The sequence below is a fragment of the Eschrichtius robustus genome, chromosome 2 (assembly GCF_028021215.1).
Source record: "Eschrichtius robustus isolate mEscRob2 chromosome 2, mEscRob2.pri, whole genome shotgun sequence".
NCBI classification, from domain to species: Eukaryota; Metazoa; Chordata; class Mammalia; order Artiodactyla; family Eschrichtiidae; genus Eschrichtius; species Eschrichtius robustus.
In genome coordinates, this window is record NC_090825.1 from 14258183 (window position 1) to 14278101 (window position 19919).

General features: G+C 45.1%; 1 protein-coding gene across 1 annotated transcript in view; it reads right to left on the bottom strand.

Moving 5' to 3' along the window:
* Positions 1–19919, bottom strand: part of MYO10 (myosin X) — a 212473-nt gene that overhangs the window by 103652 nt on the left and 88902 nt on the right. Inside the window, exons 3-4 of the mRNA XM_068535172.1 lie at positions 14534–14692; positions 586–773 (exon numbers count right to left, since the gene is read on the bottom strand). Coding sequence (XP_068391273.1) covers positions 586–773; positions 14534–14692 — 347 coding nt within the window. The remainder of the gene's footprint in view (positions 1–585; positions 774–14533; positions 14693–19919) is intronic.

Consider the following 19919-nt stretch of genomic DNA (forward strand, 5'->3'; position numbering starts at 1 on the left):
TCTTTAAAGTAATAAACTCTATTGATATTTTTTTTAGGAAGTTCCTAGCAGTAAGTGTTTGGAGAGTGAGGCGTCTGGTAGTTTATTTTAATAAATGAGTAAGACTCGGCTGAAACAGATGTCAAGACCCTTTTCCCTCAGCACCCCCCTACAAAAAATTAATTGAAATAAGCATGCCTTTCTATCATTCCCTCAACATATAACATAGTAAGTCCCACTTCTGTGGCTAATTCAAAAGTCAACTTTAGGAACACCCAATTAAAATCATTAAAAATTCTTAAATTTGGGAGATTCTAGGGTAAACTTCTCATACTGGCAAAAACCAAAACCTTGCTCCAACAGACAAGCATTCTGATGAGTGCCCTAGAATATATAAAACAGTTTAAATTTGGAAGAACTATGCAATGTTTCCATAAGTCAAAAGAAGGACCATGCCTGACCACTGGAATAAACCAAAGAATAACTCGTGTCTTTTGGAAGCTGTAGTTGTCGGGCTATTCAAAAGGGAAAACGCCATCTGAGAAACCTGGGAGTTGATGTGCTAATAAGCGGGCTCCATGTCTGTGGTGGTTGCTGGCTGGTTACCTGATGAGGACGCACTGGTTGTCGTGGCGCTTCCACAGGCAGCGGTAGCACTCGTTGGCGATGGCGAAGACGTGCGGGGGCAGCTCGCCCAGGTGGCACCTGCTGTAGCGTTCCATGGCGTCCCGTGAGTACAGGCCGGAGATGGTCTTGTAGGGGTTCACAGAGGCGATGATGGAGCCGATGTAGGTCTGCGAGGGCAGGGGGTGGGGAGACAGGGACCCAGGTTACAGGTGGCACTCGGGGCTGGGGGGGCGGCGGGGAGTGGGTGGGCACAGGAGCCCTCAGGACTATGTGAAGAACAGGAAGAAGGCGGCCGTCTGCAAGCCAAGGAAGGAGCCCTCAGGAGAAACCAACCCTGCTGACACCTTGATCTCAAACTTTTGAGCCTCCAGAGCTGGGAGAAAATAAATGTCTGTTGTTTCAGCCAGCCAGTCGGTGGTCTTTTGTCATGGCAGCCCGAGCAGACTAATACACAGGGCCTGATCCTTTCGCCACTCACAATAACCCTAGCAGGGTCACGGTGTTATTACACCTACTTTTCAGAGGAGGAAATTGAGGCAGAGTGATAAAATTTTGCATTCGGCCACACAGCCAGTAAGTGGTAGAGGTGAGATGTGAATGCAGGCAACCTAATTCCAGAGCCTTCTCTTCACATTCACCGGCAGGGGGTGGCAACACAGCAGAGCACAAGAAAAGCAAGAAACACTGGACAGAAAGTCTAAACATCCTGAGTGCATCTGTACCATATTATAGCAATTTGTAACCATTTATATTCACAGTGACTGCCAGGAACATCAAGTATCGTGTGTCCCGTCTTAACTGTTTTCAAATTTAAGGAGGTCTATAACATGTTTTGGAAATATTTTGAACCAAAACAAGGTTAAAAAGGTCAAAGAGTTATTACTATATGACCCAACAATTCTACTCCTAGGTATGTACCCAAAAGAATTAAAAACAGGTACTCCAACAAATACACAGAAGCATCATTCGCAAGAGCATGAAGGTGGACACAACCCAAATGCCCATCATCAGACAGATGGGTAAACAAGATGCGGTACACTTCCACACACTGGAATATTATTCAGTTGTGCAAAGGAATGAAGTACTGATACAGGCTACGACGTAGATGAACCTTGAAAACATGACACTAAGTCAAAGAAGCCAGACACAAATGTTCACACATCCAGAGCAGGTAAATCCATAGAGACAGAAAGCTTGGTGGTAGTTACCATGGGCAGAGGGGAGGGTGGGGCGAGGCAGGACTGGGGCGTGACTGCTTTGCAGGTACAAGGTTTCCATCTGGGCGATGAGAACATTTTGGAACTAGACAGAGGTGCTGGTTGTACAACACTGAATGTACTAAATGCCACTGAATTTACTTTAAAGTGGTTAGTTTTCTGTTATGTAAATTTCACTTCAATTTAAAAAAAATTAAAAGACGTGGAGCTTTCATGTATGAATGTTCAGGTCTTTGGAAACCTCCACTCTCTAGAGAGGCCACTTTTCCCCGTCATAGCACCATGGGGAGGATGTGGCCAGAAAGAAAGGTGGAAGCTTTTTCCTCTGGGGAAGGAAAGGGTCCTACTTCTGAAGGAGAGCAGAGAACCAACCGCATGGTTCCCTGGAGGATGCCAGACACCCTCTATCAACGCTCTGGCCACAGGTGCTGGTGGCTTCTTTTACATCGACTGTTTGCACAGGTGAGGCAGGCAGGTACGTGATGCTTGAGGTTCTGGGTGTCTGGCCCCTTCCTCTGGTTGGTCTAAAACGTCAGGCCTATTTCTACCTTTCCAGTAGCTGTATGCATTATTATTTTTATTCTGTGAAATATCAAGACTGTCCATTTTCCTGTGAAACATGTTCTTTTTCCTACTTTGGCGGAAGTCAAGACAGTCAGTGCCGTCTCTCTTTATACAGATAGGTAGGCGTGCTGCCGACCCCCTTTCTCAGCTACAAGTGAAACAGAAGAGCCACAGTCAGGGCGTCAACTTGACTATTAAAGTTAAGTAACGTTAGAAGAGTAATCCATCATGAACGTACCTTTTTAAGAAAATAACATGCCTAAATCGTGAAGATTTTTGCACTCCCCATTCATAACATGTGTGTATGGTGGTCGTAAAATTCTGAGATGAGACTTTCTAAAAATGTATTGATTCACTCATGAAAAACCTCATAACCTTTTACTAAAAGCTTTCCTTTGAAAGTGATTATTTTGGTCAAAACCTCATAGGCATGCTACCCCTTCCTGGTTGGGGAACTAGTTTCCCAGCATGGCTTAAGGCCGGGGTCCCCCAGCCCCGGGCCGTGGACCGACACCGGTCTGCAGCCTGTTAGGAACCGGGCTGCACAGCAGGAGGTGAGCAGCGGGGAAGCTTCATGTGCCGCTCCCCATCACTCACTTTACCGCCTGCACCATCACCCCCCCATCCCCGTCCGCGGAAAAACTGTCTTCCACGAAACCGGTCCCCGGTGCCAAAAAGGTTGGGGACCGCTGGCTTAAGGTATCACTCACCCTGACAGCGTGGATGACGTGGATTTCGTACGGGGGCAGGACACCCAAGGCTTGTCAGCAAAGATGAAGACAGAACATCCACAATGGTCCTAACGCCTAGTTTCGCTTTTGAGTAATTCACATTGCACTTGGCCCAATGAAGTAGCTGGAAGGTGTTTCAGAAGGACAGTGTGGTCGGCGGTGTGGCAGTTACAGATGACACACGTCTGCCTCGCACCCAGTCTCCGGTGATTCCAGAGGAATGAAGTCGGCCTCTCTGAACAGCAGACGGTCAGCACTGAGGCAGCCCCCAGAGTGACAAGGATTCTGCTGGCGGTCACGCCGGGGGGACCCCCTAACGCATCACGTACCTTCCCAGACCGAGCCCGGTCACCGCCGTGCAGTGGGAGCTGGCCCGTGAGCTGATGCCCAGCCAGTGTCTCTGGCTCAAAAATCATTCCAACACGTCTAAAGACCGTTCCACTGTTGAGTCGCCATCTTATATAATTTGTAGCTGACAGTAACTTCAACCAATGCACTCACATGTGCCAACAGGGACAGCAAAAAAACCGGACTGAATTTGAGCCCAAACTCAATAATCTGATATCTCTCCTTTAAAAAAAAAAAAACAAAAAAACTAAAGAATACATAAAATGTGTGTTTGTCTGGTATGGAGAAAGAATCCAATTTTTTAATAGTTATTTTTTAAGAGTATAGGAAACCTTGCCTCATTTAGAGTTAAAAATGTCTCCTACTGTAAGCACCTCCACCTAGTTCCAGACATAAATTAGGCTCTTAAAACACGAAGGCACATGTTTTACTGTTTCACCTTCTCACTAATGACCTGAGTCATTTCTTAACAGGCTTGTCACCAGATTTCAAATGACAGTAAGTCTACAGGTTTCCAAAACAACTTTACTGACATTTCAGAACTATGGGACACAGAGGACAATCTGACCCACCCAGACACACTGTCGCACACCCTCATTTGCTCCGACATAACCTTGACCTGCGGGCAGCGCAGAGGCCACGCGTCTGCCTCTTCTGACAGAGGAAGGAACAGAGCCAGTGACTGAGGGCGAGGGCAGGATCCTGGATCCTGGTTGTGGGGTGCTGCCCTCGGGTCTGTGATGACGCCCTTCCCCACTCACCCGTGTACAGCATGGAACCGTCCCAGACTCTCCAGCCACGTCGCCAGTGGCCACTGTCTCCATGTGCTGTACACCCCACTTTCAATTAACTCTAGAATCAACCCCCTTTTTCTCCATCTCCGCCGCCCTGGCCTCACTTGCTCAGATGTCCCCGAAAGCCTCCTTCCCCACTGATCTCCCACTCAGTCTTGCATGTTCAATCCCAGCTCCACGTGTGACAAATGAACATCTGAAAACAAAAACTCTCCTGTATAAAACTCTTCAAATAGCTCCCACAATCTTCAGGGCCGACCCACAGGAATATTCAGGAAGAGAGTCTGAGCGCCCAAGTCCTAATGAATTATTCTCCTGACAGTTACAGGAGTGGGGACCGCTTCAGCTACTTAACTCACTGAGTTTTCATTGTTTGTGCCCATATTCGTGCCAAAGGGTACTTCTGAATCTCCCTAAAAGGAATGTGTAAAACAACGTGGCAGCAAGAGTCACTGTTCCTATTGGTTTATTCAAATTAGGTGAAATGGTTGAGGTCCATCAGCAAAAATAATTACAGCCGGGGCACCTTTATCTTCTCTCCCCCTACTCTGAACATACCACTCTGCATGGATTATTTTGTCATTAAAACAAAGGCTGCATGGGTAAGAGCTTTGCGGAATAATAAGGAAAGTTCAACATGTAATGTAAGTAAATATGGAAACTGGGAATGGAGGGGGTAGACGGGCCGAGCTGTAAGTTAAGTACCAAGTGAGGCAAAGACACAATGCAGTAAGAAATCCTAAGAGTTGTGAGACAACAGTGTGTTCCATGCTCGTACCATTGGTCACTCTATAAAAAGGTATTTTTTATTACTGCCCCCAAAACCACCATGATAACGCCATGCACTTTGGAACTCTGGATACGTGCAACTCTCAAACACCAGGAGGGGCCAGGTGCTGGTTTCCTCATACTGGATTCCAAATTCCACGAGAATAAATCTCCTGGTCATTTTAATGGCTTTTCAGAAATAGAAAGTATATTCTATTTTGAAGCACGTAAAAATTTCTTTCTAGTCAGAAAAGTTCCACACAACTCACCAAAAAAATACATTTCCTTGCCCATTTTAATAACCTGGAACAGCTGCAGTGCCTATTGCTATGAAACATTGGGAGAAATGTGCTGCATTGCTTCAGTGCAGAATCTACGAATTCAAGGTTTTCAAAAGGCATAAGGGTATGATACCTATATCTAGTCCCCCACCAAAAACAATTGGGTATAACTAAGAACATTAAAAGTGACCCAGTGGCCTCAGATGCACTCTGCTGGTAGAAACGGAGGATCTATGTTACCATTGGGAAGTCACTATTCCAACACAGGAAGAAATGATGGAGACAGCAAGGTTTGGTCAAGTCAGAAGACTTGAAGTCCTCACCCTGGACCTACCTTCCCTGGTACACTGCTTAACCCCTCTAGGCTCGAGATTCCAATCAGTAATAATAATACGTCCTCTGTTACCCCACCCGATTACCATGTGAAAGTATTACGTAAGTCACAGGTATGTATTATAGTTTTTGTTAATGAAAACAAAACTACAATGGCTTTTCATCATGTGGGTCTGAAAAGCTGGATGGAGATCAAGTAATCTGAAATGTACTAGGGAAACTGGTTCAAGTCAGTGCCACAACTCTTCTAAAGGGAAGGACTTGTTAAGAAGTGGGAACCGGGCTTCCCTGGTGGTGCGGTGGTTAAGAATCCACCTGCCAATGCAGGAGACACAGGTTCGAATCCTGGGCCGGGAAGATCCCACACGCCGTGGAGCAACTAAGCCCGTGCGCCACAACTACCGAGCCTACGCTCTAGAGCCCGTGAGCCACAACTACTGAGCCCGTGTGCCACAACTACTGAAGCCCGCATGCCTAGAGCCCATGCTCCTCAACTAGAGAAGCCACTGCAATGAGAAGCCTGTGTACCGCAACGAAGAGTAGCCCCCGCTCGCCACAACCAGAGAAAAGTCCATGTGCAGCAACGAAGACCCAACGCAGCCAAAAATAAAAAAAATAAATTAAAAACAAAAAAAAGTGGGAACCACTAGCCAGATTTACTCCCCACCCACCATTCTCCTCTTTCCTTCTCTCTCGGTCATCACAGCTAAACATAGCCATGACTTACTTCCCCAGATCTCTATCTTGAATGCAGCTTCAGTTTTAAATTGCAGATCTGTATACTCAACGGCCTGCGTGGGCATCTCCACTTGGATGCCCCTAAGCCCAAACTCAACACGGACAAGGCTGAGCTCCCCCAACACCTGCCTCTTCTCACACAGTCACATCTTCACAGATGGCACCATGGTCTACCCAAATGGTGGATCCAGTAACCTAGCAGTCATCCTATAAAAGTCAGCCTACTGTCCGCCCCCAAACCCAATCAAACACCTAGATTCTACCTCTTAGTATGTTTCATACTCCAGCTGCCCCAGGACTGGTTTGGAACCCCATCATTTCCCATCTGGTTTGCTGGTCACCCCTCCTCCTAGACCGGTTATACCCGCTGGACTCATCCATCACCTGCAGCCAGACTGAGTTTTCCCAAAACTCACCTTTGACACTGTCCCCTACCAGCCTTCATAAATGAATTCAAGGTCACTAACTCACACACAGTGCCCTTCTTCACCTGCTCTTGACCACCTTGCCAGCCAGCTGCACGCAACCTTCACTGCAGCATCTTGCATGTCCTGCAGCTGGACAAATGCACCACGTTATTTGAAATCTGTGCTCGTGCTGATCTTCTGCCAGGAACGAGCCACCCTCCCTCTTGGATGAATTCCTCTAGGAATTCCTTCAAAATTCGGCACAATTAGTGCCTCAGCTGGAAATTATTTTCTGACCCCCTCGTACCTCTTCCTGCGATGCTCATTCTTTGTGTTCCCAGCACTTTTATCACACTCATTGTCACCCTGAGCTATTGTCAAAGATTTGCTGTGTCTGCCTTCATCAATAAGCTAGGAGGTCCTGGTGGGACAGTGCCTTTCATTTATTCACTCTTTCAAGAAACAATTACCAAGAGCAAGATGAATTTGGCATCCTTGGAGTCTCACACACAGCCTGGCACACAGGCAGGGCTGAATGAACATAGATATATTAGGGGCACACAAATTCACTGCCAATCCACCAAACAGGTTCCTGTTTTAACTGCATTCTCGTGCTCTACAGCCACCTTCTCCCTAACAAAATTACTTGCCATCCTTGTCCAATTAAACAATTAAAACCGTTAAGCGTGCAAGTTAGTTGAAAAGAAAACTTGATCACAACCGATACATCAAGATGTTACTAAATTCAAGCTCTTATATTTAGAAATGACATTTTCATTTAATTTGAGTGAATTTCTGACTCATATTCCCTCCTTGTTGAAAGGAATCTGACCCAAAAGAGGCAGGAAAGGGAAAAAAAAATTAACAAAAACAAAGTTCTTAATTGCCACCATCATGTGCCGATGTAGAAATGGCAACTCAAGAGCATAAATGTTTGGTCAAGTTTAAAAATACACAGAGTCAGACAGATGGTTACAATCATCTTTTGGCAACACCAGTCTTGATTTCATGTGAAAAAAAAAAAAAAAAACAAAAAAAAAACACCCTGACAAACCACACTGTATTCAGCTGTTCCTGGTATGAGACAAATGCCAAGCCTGCTCGGTCTTCGGGCCATCCATGAGAGGCGCGCTGTTACTTGACACTGGCTTTTGGAAAGGGACAGAAAACAACCCCCAAAAATGTTCTCTGGGAAGACTGAACTCAAGGAAATGAATCTCAGCTTTAGATTTGCAGGCCTGCAACAGTGAACTCCACAGCCTGCCCTGGCCGGCGTGAACACTGCGGGCAGCCCAGGTGAACTCACTTGCAATCCACACGTCGTCTTCAACTGGCTGCTGCCTGCCAACACCTTTTGCAGGCTTCGAAGTTAATTCAGGAACAACATGAAACACATTTACAGATTCGGTCTGGAAGGCCACCTAACCAGAGGAGTGTATTTTTGAAACACCTAAAAATACATGAGCTGTGAAGTGTCTTCTGTGCTTACACCAGCAGTTATCTTTAGACACAGCCCCACTTCTTCAAATGGGCTCGTTTGACTCTCAGCTCTGCCCCGTTTGTCCGGCAAGACCAACAAACGAACCCATGAGGTGGGTGGAAGAGAGCAGGGCTTCCTCTGGAGCCTCCCCAAGCCCATAATTGCAGCCGAACCCCAAGGCTCCCTGCGGCCTCACCCTGATGTGTTTCCAGCCATTCCTCAGAGGCTGGGAGAGGAGGCTCGCCCATGCAACTGACCCAGAGCAGGATGAACCTTATGATGGAGACAGCGTGTTTCTCTTCCACTGGGCAGAAAACAAAACTGCCACACCACGGAGCCAGGCTGGCTGCTCCTCCACTGTGGACCCGGAGCTGACAGTCAGTACAACAGAAGCCTCAGCTGCTCTGGTCCACGTGATGTGGACAGAATCTGAAATGATCCGGGCTCCAGAGAATACAATGCAACAGGCATCCAGAACCCAGCTGGTCTCGCCCACTCTCCTCTCCTGGCGGAGCTGCCAGCACTGCGCTCAGGGCCATCAGGGCCCGACAAGGCTGGGTGTCATCACCGCCAGCCCTGCTCCTTCACCTCCTCCGCCACACGTCTCATATCTAATTTCCTCTCGCTCACCGCCATCTCTACCCTGGTCCAAAACCCTCATCTCTACACCTCTGAATTATTGCCACACTCTCCCAGCCGATCTACCCTCTATAGACTATACCACATCACTTCCCTATCAACCCTTCTAAATTTTTTCTCAGGGAAATTCTCTCTTCAAAAGCCTTTAACAAGGACAGTGTAGCCTCTTTACCACCAAGCCCAAACGCTGCTGCCTAGCTTTAAGTAAGGTAGTGTTTTTAGCATGACTGACATCTTGGGCCAGATAACTCTTTGTGGTGGGGCCGTCCTGCACACCTTGGGATGTTTAGCAGATGCCTGGCCTCTACCTACGAGGTACCACCAGCATCTCTAGCTACAGCAACCGGAAATGCCTCCAGAAAGTGCCAAATATCCCCTGGGGGTCACATCGCCTGGTTGAGAACCACTGCTTTTAAAGGTGTCCTGACTCCAGCCTACCTATCCCACTAATTATTAGATGTTCCCCAACACACACCAGATTCCATCAGCAAAGGAACCTTCTCCCAGTTTAGTGAGGCCATCGCACCAAATGCACTCTCATCTCTCCACCTTCATGGATGGCGTCTCACTAGCCTTTCCTCCTGATCAACTCTCATCCCTCCTTTGCAGTATCATTACTGCCGCCCCCTCCACAGGGCTCTTCACGGCCAGCTCCGGCTTTCTCACCCACCTATTTGTTCCCTCTCCCCATCTCTTACCTCTCTGTACGACACATACCCCTCCTCTCCGAGTCTTTAGGGACTTACAGGTGTGGGTACTTGTCCCCACCAGGTCTCATCAATGGTGGGAAGAGACACAGGAGGGTGGGACTCACGGGACCCTCTCCAAGGTGCCAGGAAGCTCACAGATAAGAGGCTCAGGGTGGAAGTCTGGGTGGGGTCCCAGGTCGGGAGCTGACGTGTTGAGCAGAGTTCTCATCTGGGAAGTCGCCAGAGGATGAGAAAAGCTGACAAGGTGGAGTGTTAGACATGAGAGACTGGCTTTCTAGGAAGGGAATCCAGTATTAGGGCATGAGGCAGGGGCTCATGCAATGCAAAGAGCAGAGCTGCTCTAACCGGGTGTCAGAGCCAAACAGGACCAGCGGCAAGGCTGGAGTCATGGAGATCTACAGACACGGAGGTCTGCACAGCCTCTGTGCCTGGAAGGAGCAGCGCCAAGTTCCAGGCAGGAACTTTCCAAATAAAGACCTGGTGGTATTAGATGAGAAAGATGGGGAGAGAGGTACAAAGGTCAGCAAAGTTCCTAAAGTGCTTTCACTTGCCATTTTATTGTAAAACAGCCCTGTCAGATGGGGGGCTGGTTATGATATCTGACCTTTAAAAAACTTTTTTTTAATTGCCGTAGAAAAATTAAATGGTTACTACAGAGCCCAAGAGGAGGTGAGTAGAGAAAAGTGGGCTCAACTTTGGTTTGTCTACTGAGTGCTTTACCCCTTCATAGCTCTCTACCCACATTTGAACGGTGGATGCTAAAGGCTAAAAGAAATATTTTACTGGGGTCTGGTAGTGTCCTCAGACAATAAGGGTGGCCCTCAAGGAGAAAAAGAGTTAATGGTCCTTCTTAGCACAAAACAACAGACTCCCCTACCTGGAGGTGGGTCTGCTTACCAGCAACCTGTGCTGCTCAGACCAGAAAGCCGACAAATAACGCAAGATCCAGAGTGGTGGGGGAGAGACCAGGAGTCCCTTCTCAGTAACAGGACTCAAAGGAGGGCGCCTATGGCAGGCAGAGTAACGTACCACTCTCTGCCCCACCAAGATGTCCACCTAATTCCCAGAACCTGAGACTACGTGATGCTGCAGGCAAAGGGACTCTGAAGATACGTTCAAGTTGTAAGCTCTGAGACTGGGGAGTATCCAGGTGAACCCAATCTAATTGCACGAATCTTTAAAACCTGAGAACCTTTCTTGGCTGCAGTCAGAGATGAGGAGAAAGGAGGAAGAGATTTGAAGCATGAGGACTAGATCCAGGGTTGCTGCCTTTGAATGTGAAGGAAGGGGGCCTCTAGCAGCTCGGAATCAGCAGACAGCCAGCAAGAAAACGAGGACCTCAGTCCTACAACCACAAGGAGCTGAACTCTGCCAACACCACGTAAGAGCAGGAAACTGACCCTCCCCTAGAGGCTCCAGAAAGGAACGCCATCATGCCCACACCTGGATTTTAGGCTGGTGAGACCCCTTCAGACTGACCTACAAAACGGCAAGAAAATTCCTTTCTGTTAAGTTGGCACAGTTACGGTAATTTGTTAAGCCAGTAAAAGAAAACTAATACAGCACCTCTGTTATAAGTCAAGTCATTTTTTCCCTCTTTTAAAGATATGGACAAGCATCACTCAGAGCTGGGATAAGAGGTGAAAAGGCTGTGCTTTCCTCAAAGGTGGTGGTTTTGTCTCGATGAGGCAGAGTCTGATAGGTACCAGCACCCACTGCAAACAGCTTCAGCAATGAAAATCGGTGTGGCTGCTATATGGATAATAATACAATTATCTAGGTCCTGAAAGGAAGGCATATAAGGGTATAATTAACTGAACTGAGCTGTAAACTGAATGTACAAAAAATCCTGTGTTTTTCCCTCAAAGGAGAGGGAAAAGGTCTTCATCCCAGGAAAAAAGACCAAGATCCTATTCACGTGGTTTACTGGGCAATTTAAGCTGTCAGGTTTACAACATCATCATGGTGGGGCTGGGGAACAGACTTTTAAAAGGCTCTGCCTTTTAAGCCTCTTCGGTAGTTTTTTTCCTGCTAATTGACTTACTTTTTCTTGACTACTAAATGTGTAACAAGAACTTGCATCTAAAGACAGAAGAATATGAGTTCTGAAAATAGTCACCTGTAAAAGACAGATACCAATAAAGAAATTTTAAATCTAGCTTCACCTTTATCATCAACTATGTTATTTCTAATATGAATGGCATTTGTTTTACAAACATTTATAGCACCACTGCCAGGTGCCTTGCACTGTCCTTGGCTCAAGAAAGACAAAATAGGTCCTTGACCAACCGAGCAAGGAAACTGCTGTGTAAACAAAGTTACATGGCAGTGTCAAATACTTAATGCTAATAACGCAGGCACGGTACACGGTTCCCTGGACACCAGTAGAGGTGGAAAGGAGGTGGTTTCTGAGATGCAAACAGAGGGGAGTAAATGCACGTGTGTTCTGCGAGCACGTGCACAGAATGGAATACACAGCCATTTTTACATAAACGTGTATGAATGCTACCTTTTCTGAAGAACATATGGAAGATGCTGCAATGTACGGACTTAACGTAAGCGCAGCCAGTCAGAGGACTAAAACGCGACTGAATTTCTCTAGGCAGGGCTGTTTGAAGACATTTGGCAAACATTAGGTCAATCTGGCAAAAATGACACTTTTCCAATCTAAAAAGAAGGCAAATAAACATCCTTTCTTTAAAGCTGAGGAAAATTTCGCATTAAACCCACAAATACCTAATTCCTCCTCTTTCCCAATTCTCCTCTCCTGGTCTAAGGGAGGATAAATTAGAGGAACCCCAATACTGAGAGGGCCTTGAATCTCAGTTAGCACCTGCTAGCTATTGGAAAGGCTGATACTGTTATTCATCATAATCACAGGCATACTGCCAAAATTAAACATTAACTCCTAAAGAACAAAAATTACTAAAACATCAAGGGTTTTTACAGTATTAAAATTTGGTGTTTTTTAAAAAAAAACTGTGTGAATTTGAATGTGACTTGAAAAATAAACATCTATAAGCAGTTGCCCAGTTTATTATAAAGACTAACAGGAAGATGGAAAAGAGAAAATCTGCAGGTCAATCATTCTTGACAGATAAAGTACTTTATGTACTTTAATGTCAAAAAGGGATTATTATAAAAGTGATTTTTAGATATTACTTTTATAAGATAAGCACAGTCACACTTCATAACAATTAAGGGGAAAATGTGCACGACTGCCGTTTATATACAAGGACATGCCTCCACTCAAAATAGCAATCCCACAAATAAGATGGGTTCCCTGGAACCCAAATATCCCCCTTGATGGAACCTTCATACACTGGGCTTTTTTGGTTTTGTTTTATTTATTTATTTATTTTTGGCTGCGCTGGGTCTTCGTTGCTGCTAGGGGGCCCTCTCCAGCTGTGGCGAGCGGGGGCCACTCCTCGCCGCTGTGCGTGGGCTTCTCATTGCAGTGGCCCCTCCTGCTGTGGAGCACGGGCTCTAGGCGCGCGGGCTTCAGTAGTTGTGGCTCGCGGGCTCTAGAGTGCAGGCTCAGCAGTCGTGGCGCACGGGCCCAGCTGCTCCGCAGCATGTGGGATCCTCCCAGACCAGGGCTCGAACCCGTGTCCCCTGCATTGGCAGGCAGATTCGTAACCACTGCGCCACCAGGGAAGCCCGGAACCTTCATACACTGTTGATGGGAATGTAAATTGGTACAGCCACTGTAGAAAACAGTATGGTGGTTTCTCAAATAAAAAAACAACTAAAAATAGAACTACCATATGACCCAGCAATTCCACTCCTGGGTATATAATCTCAAAAAAACAAAAACACTAATTCGAAAAGATACATGCACCCCAATGTTCATAGCATTATTTACAACTGCCAAGATATGGAGGCAACCTAAGTGTCCATCAACAGATGAATGGATAAAGAGGATGTGGTACATACATACTTACAATGGAATACTACTCAGACATAAAAAGGAATGAAATTTTACCATTTGCAGCAACATGGATGGACTTGGAGGGCATTATGCTAAGTGAAATAAGTCAGAGAGAGAAAGACAAATACTGTATGATATCACTTATATGTGGAATCTAAAAAATACGACAAACAAGTGAATATAACATACAAGAAGCAGACTCACAGATATAGAGAACTAGTGGTTACCAGTGAGGAGGGGGTAAGAGGCAACATAGGGGTGGGGGGAGTGGGAGGTACAAACTATTGGGTGTAAGGTAGGCTCAAGGATGTACTGTACAACACGGGGAACGCAGCCAATATTTTGTGATAACCGTAAATGGAAAGTAACCTTTAAAAACCGTATAAAAATAATAAATAAATATCCCCCTAGATGGGCTCCAGAGCCAGAAAAAAAAAGTGAAAATCCATAAAAGGAGAGAAATCAAGAAAATGAGCAAAAAAGCTTGAGCTCTGCTTGTTTGCAAAGCCACATTTTCCCCCAGCCGTTAATTGAGGAAGTCAAACCACTCTGCGTGACTTCTTTATGAAACAGAACACTTACTCTCGAAGAGAATGCACTCACAAGAAGAAAGAGGTCACGTTACCCTTCGATATAAAGTCATCCCCCTCATAAAGTCGAGGCAATCAACATGAGAACATGATTTATGGATCCAGTCTCTAATTTGGCAAAACACCTGAAAACATAATTTTACTTAGATTAACTAGAGGTTCTCTAAAGGAAATACTCTCTGAAGACAAAAATAAACATTGACTCAAGCTGGAGGGATTTGGGTAACTTCCCTGGCGGTCCAGTGGTTAAGACTCCACGCTTCCACTGCAGGGGGTGTGGGCTCGATCCCTGGTCGGGGAACTGAGATCCCGCATGCCGCACTGCATGACCAAAAAAAAAAAAAAAAAAAAAACCGACCTGGAGGGATTTTTTTAGGGCATGAAAGTGGAACTTACATAGATTTGGTTTCTCTTGTAGCGCTGGTACAGGTTATGCATGATGGCACCTCCGTGGAGCTCAGTCAAGGTGGCCATGTCATCCACGCCCTCCTCATCCATGGGGTCCATAGCCATCACCTTCTGGTGTGTAATTGTGCTCTGCTTGTATGTGAATACCTGATGGGGGGGAATGAATTCAACGGTTTAGTTATCAGCGATGAACGGTTTCCACAGACGTTTCCCCAACTTACAATACGACCTCAATACAGTACCAGCAAAAAGATCCAGAATCCACCAGCAAAAAACAGACTGCAGAGAACTCTTTCATTTCCTTTATGCCACCTACCTATTTTTAAAGGTAGCAATTATTTTGAAAATTGACATTAGATGTTCCTAAAAGACATGAATAGTTCAAGTACTAAACATCCTTTGGGAATCACAGAAATGATAAATTTTCAGTTCACTTTTCTACCACTGATACAAAGCAGTAACAGTTAAGAAGCTGGCTGACCAAGCTTTCAGAAAGTAAATTGATTTCACTATATAATATATTCAAAGGACCATGTGATATATTTCAAAGCTTCCTAATAAAGCCCTTCAATTTAAGTGTTACATAAATTCACCTTATTGTCTGTACATTTGTTCAGACATTGGAACACATCTCCTCAGGAATGTCTGAAAAATATCCTTGGACACGATCCCCTCTCAACTGAGATATACAGCATTCACGTGATCTTTAGGCAAAACAAAGCCTCTCAAATGTAAAATACAATCGGTTTGCCTGCTTGACAGCCTGTCTTCCTTTAAATTCCAAACACCAGTGGTGAGTGCTGCATACGTGTCGTAGCGTGTACACAAGACAACTCTGATACTGTGGCACTGATCACAGAATGTGCATGTATTTCTAAAATCTACACAGGGCTCTGTTATTACCACTGGTTAGGTAGAGGATTAATCACATCCAGTCAGCTCCATCCACTGACCAGTTTGACCAGTTTTACAAACTCCTGTACATAAAACAAGCATTCAGTGATGGAGGCTACCTCCTATTTATTCATTGTATACTTTTACTATATTCATCCTTAAAATACAAACACCAAGATGTAAAAGCAAGATGTAAATAACACAAAAAATGCAGTCTTCATAAGCACACGTGCTCACGTGTGCACATACACACAACAACTTTTTCGAATACTATCTGCAGGTTGGGGAACTCTATTTTAAAATATCAACCAGTTGCCTTCATGGCAACAAACGGTATGTTACTGCAAAAGGGAAGGACACACTAAGAAAGGCAGAAGTACCAACCCAATGGCTTCCATAAGCCACGAAAAGTGGCATGTTTTATTTTTCCAGAGAAAAATGAAAACTTCAGCCGTGGCGTTTCTGCCACATGAACCACAAGAGTCAGTCAAAACCAGTCCTGAGAAACTGCCTGAGGCCAGGGCAGACCCCAGACATCTCTTCTGAGGCCCAGCCACTTTCTCCAGCTGCCTCCTGGGCCCAGACATCCGCCAGGAGATGTGTGGTCCCCTCCTCCCGGCCAGGGGGCCACTGTGCCACGTAAGCGCCCCACAGGGTAGGACAGGCCTGTGGCCACTGAGGGAGTGCGTGCAATGTGGGCTGTGCCACAGCCAGGATAACTAGGTATTAGAGAAAAATGCGCAGGAAATTCCAGAGTGTAGGAACACTTAGGACACCAGCCCTTCACTTTAACTCATCAACACCATGGAAGAAAATTAAAGAAACAGATTTAGGCTGAGAGTAGCCTGGAAACTGCCAGAAGTGAACGGCTGAAACTCCCTGCCCTTCCCCAGCTCGCTCTATGCCTATGGGGCCAATCCAGGCAGGTTTTCCAGAAACACTACAACTGAGCAGGGTTCTTGGGTTTTTCCCCTACGGTGACCGTGAGGCTACCCATGGCCAGCTGAGGGGTGCAAAGCAGTGTCGTGTCACCCTCTGCACCCAGCACCAGGAGGACCTCTTCACCCTGCCGGCTCAGCGCTCCTGCCAACACGAGGGCAAGGCCGTTACACAAGTTCCCCAGGACAATTTCCTTGTAGGGGAGACGACAGGGCACCAGCACAACTGTCTCCTGCTCAAGCCCCTGCAGACTCACTCCACATCAGCAAGTCCTTCCCAGAGGGAACCCTTCTTCTACTAATCGTCTCTGAGTATACTGAGAATTCCAGAATTTGAGGATAGAAATAATTTAGAATATTACAATTGTTGTCTGTATTTCTAGTGATTCTGCTTTTTGGAAATAACCATACACACCCTACAACTGACACTGAAGATTTACATAACGACTAAATACTTATGTCATATGTAAACATTTCATTGTCTTTTTTTAACGCTCTGGGAACAGCAAGACAATGCGTGAGTCCAAGTAAGCAGCTCACAGCTGGGCACCTGGTCTCTGAAAAAATGGCTAAAACTGTAAATAGAGTCCCCACCTTTGTACATTTGACTTCCTCGTATGTTTTTAGGCACACACAGATGTGGGCACGTGGCTATTCCAGGAGTGGGAAAATCAAGAGAACTAGCATTATTCCTTCTCCTGACCTCAGGGAGACAGAATCATGATGGAAGATAACAGTTACGAAAACAAGAGGCTGTGAACAGAAAAGACAGAACCATCATGCCAAGACAGAGGCCTGCAGCTGCTCGAAACAGTGACTATTTCAAAGAAAAATGGGATAGTAGAGAAAATGTATTTGTGAAGGAAAGGCAGGGAGAGGGGCTTCCCTGGTGGCACAGTGGTTGAGAATCCGCCTGCCAATGCAGGGGACACGGGTTCGAGCCCTGGTCTGGGAGGATCCCACATGCCGCAGAGCAACTGGGCCCGTGAGCCACAACTACTGAGCCTGCGCGTCTGGAGCCTGTGCTCCGCAACAAGAGAGGCCACGATAATGAGAGGCCCGCGCACCGCGATGAAGAGTGGTCCTCACTTGCCGCAACTAGAGAAAGCCCTCGCACAGAAACGAAGACCCAACACAGCCAAAAATAAATAATAAATAAAATTAAAAAAAAAAAAAAAAGAAAGGCAGGGAGAACCAGCCATTCAGTGATGGGTTAATATTTGTAAAGATTTTACAGTGGTGCCTGGCACATTGATAAGTGTCTGATAAATTAACGAAGAAAATCCATACATTCAAGCAAATATTTACTGGTATGTTCTAAGCATCGGGAATACAGCTTACATTCCAGTAAAGGGAAGGAAAAAACAAAAATGGACAAGTAAATATATAGCATCGCGCAGATGGTGATGAATATCTATGAAGACACACATGAGTATAAGGTGATTAAGCACCCAGAGGGATTACTTTATGTTAAGTGTTTGAGGATACCTCACTGATCACGTAACATCAAAGTAGGAACACTAAGGAAGTAAGGAATGGAAACAGCCCCCCGCATTCACTGTGTTAAAGCACATTGGTTGAATAAACACCTAATTTGGAAATATTTCAAAGGATTAATAAGACTCACAATCTTATTCAAGAATTTTTAAGGAGAGCCCCCCGAACTACCAACAGTCATTCCCAGGCAACAACGAACGGCGTACTAGCTGCACAAGATAATCTCCAAACAGCAAAAAAGAAAATTCTAGGTTTAAAGAATGGAATTCTTTTTACAGGAAATTTTTGGAAACAAACAACAGCCAAAACACAATAACAAAATGAATTCCTCAAAACCCAACTCAAAATAAACTGAGTGACTTTGACGGAGCATATACTAGAAGAAAGGTGGTATGGTTAAGAAAAGGAGCAAAATATAGACGATTAATAGACAGGAAATCAATTTAGAAAAAATGGGGGCTCAGAACAAATAGCTCCTGTTATAGAAATACAAGCCACTGGTCACAAGACAGACTGGATTAAGTGTGGGAGCAGAACAAAGGCCACCAATCAACACAACTGGAAAAACAACTCAGAGAAGGTTTGCCCAACGCTGGGTCCACTTCTGTATGAAAAAATGAAAAGGCATGAAGTCAATTAATTAGATTAAAAAAACAGCTGAGCCATTATCAATCCCCTTTTATTTTAATCTTAGGATAGTACAAATATGGCAGGAAACCCCCATCACGCTTACATCAGAGTTTTTATTGTCTATAGGGATATACACAGATTTCCCTTATTACAATTCGTTAGGAACCCCCAGTCGTAAAAATGTAACTTTTCTGATTAAAGAGAAAGAAAAAAAAAAAACAACAAAAAACCCTCATCATGTCCTCTCCTGCTGGACGGATGGGATAGAGGGTGTTCTCGATCTGGGCAACTTCATCTCCCGTGAGCCTGGTGTTTCTTCTAGAGCAGTTCTCAATTTTGCCCCCCAGGGCGCAGTTGGCAAGTTTTGTAAACATTTTTGGTTGTCACAACTGTGGGAGAGGGGAAAGGATGCTGGCATCCAGTCAGTAAAGGCCAGGAATGCTGCTATAAACATCAAAGAATTATCCAGCCCAAATGTCAGGAAGCCAAGGTGGAGATACCCCAGTCTAGGAGTGCCCTGGTATGCCATCCAACCAGATGTCTAGGTACATACCAGGAAAAAATGATGAGTCAGCCAATGCCATAAGCAAAACCTTTCATAAAATAAAGACAAATCTTTTGGAAACAATTTTTAAAATAAAAACATTTAATAGAGGTAAATCAAAGGTCAGCATGACAATATTATATAATTTAGTTTTTGATTCGTATTTGACCCAAGTTAGGAAGGGTGATGGTGATAAAGATGATTATGGTTACTAGGCAATGGGGTTTGCTTATATTTTTTATTATTTTCTTCTTTCTTAAATTTTTATTGGAGTATAGTTTATTTACAATGCTGTATTAGTTTCAGGTGTATAGCAAAGTAAATCTGTTATACATACACATATATCCACTCTTCTTTAGATTCTTTTCCCATATAGGTCATTACAGAGTACTGAGTAGAGTTCCCTGTGCTCCACAGTAGGTTCTTATCAGTTATTTATTCTATATATAGCAGTGTGTATACGTCAATCCCAATCTTCCAATTTACCCCTCCCCCCTTACCCTCTGGTAACCATAAGTTTATTTTCTACATCTGCAACTCTATTTCTGTTTTGTAGAGTTACAGATGTTATTATTTGCTAATTGTACTACATTATAGTCAGACAATATGGTCCACACTATTTCCATCTCTGTCTCCCTGACCCAGGGTTCTTGTACCTGCTGTTCTGGGCCACTGACATCCCATTACTCTCCTCCTTGACGTCTCCGCCCAAATGGTACCCTCTCAGAAGGCACCAGCGGTCTTGTCTGAAAGACACCCTGCCACCTTCCTCCTTATTCTATCACGTGTGCTGTCTTCATAGCTCCTATGACGGTTTGTAATCACTTATCTAACCTATTGTCTTCCTCGTTTCAAAACCATCTCACCCCCA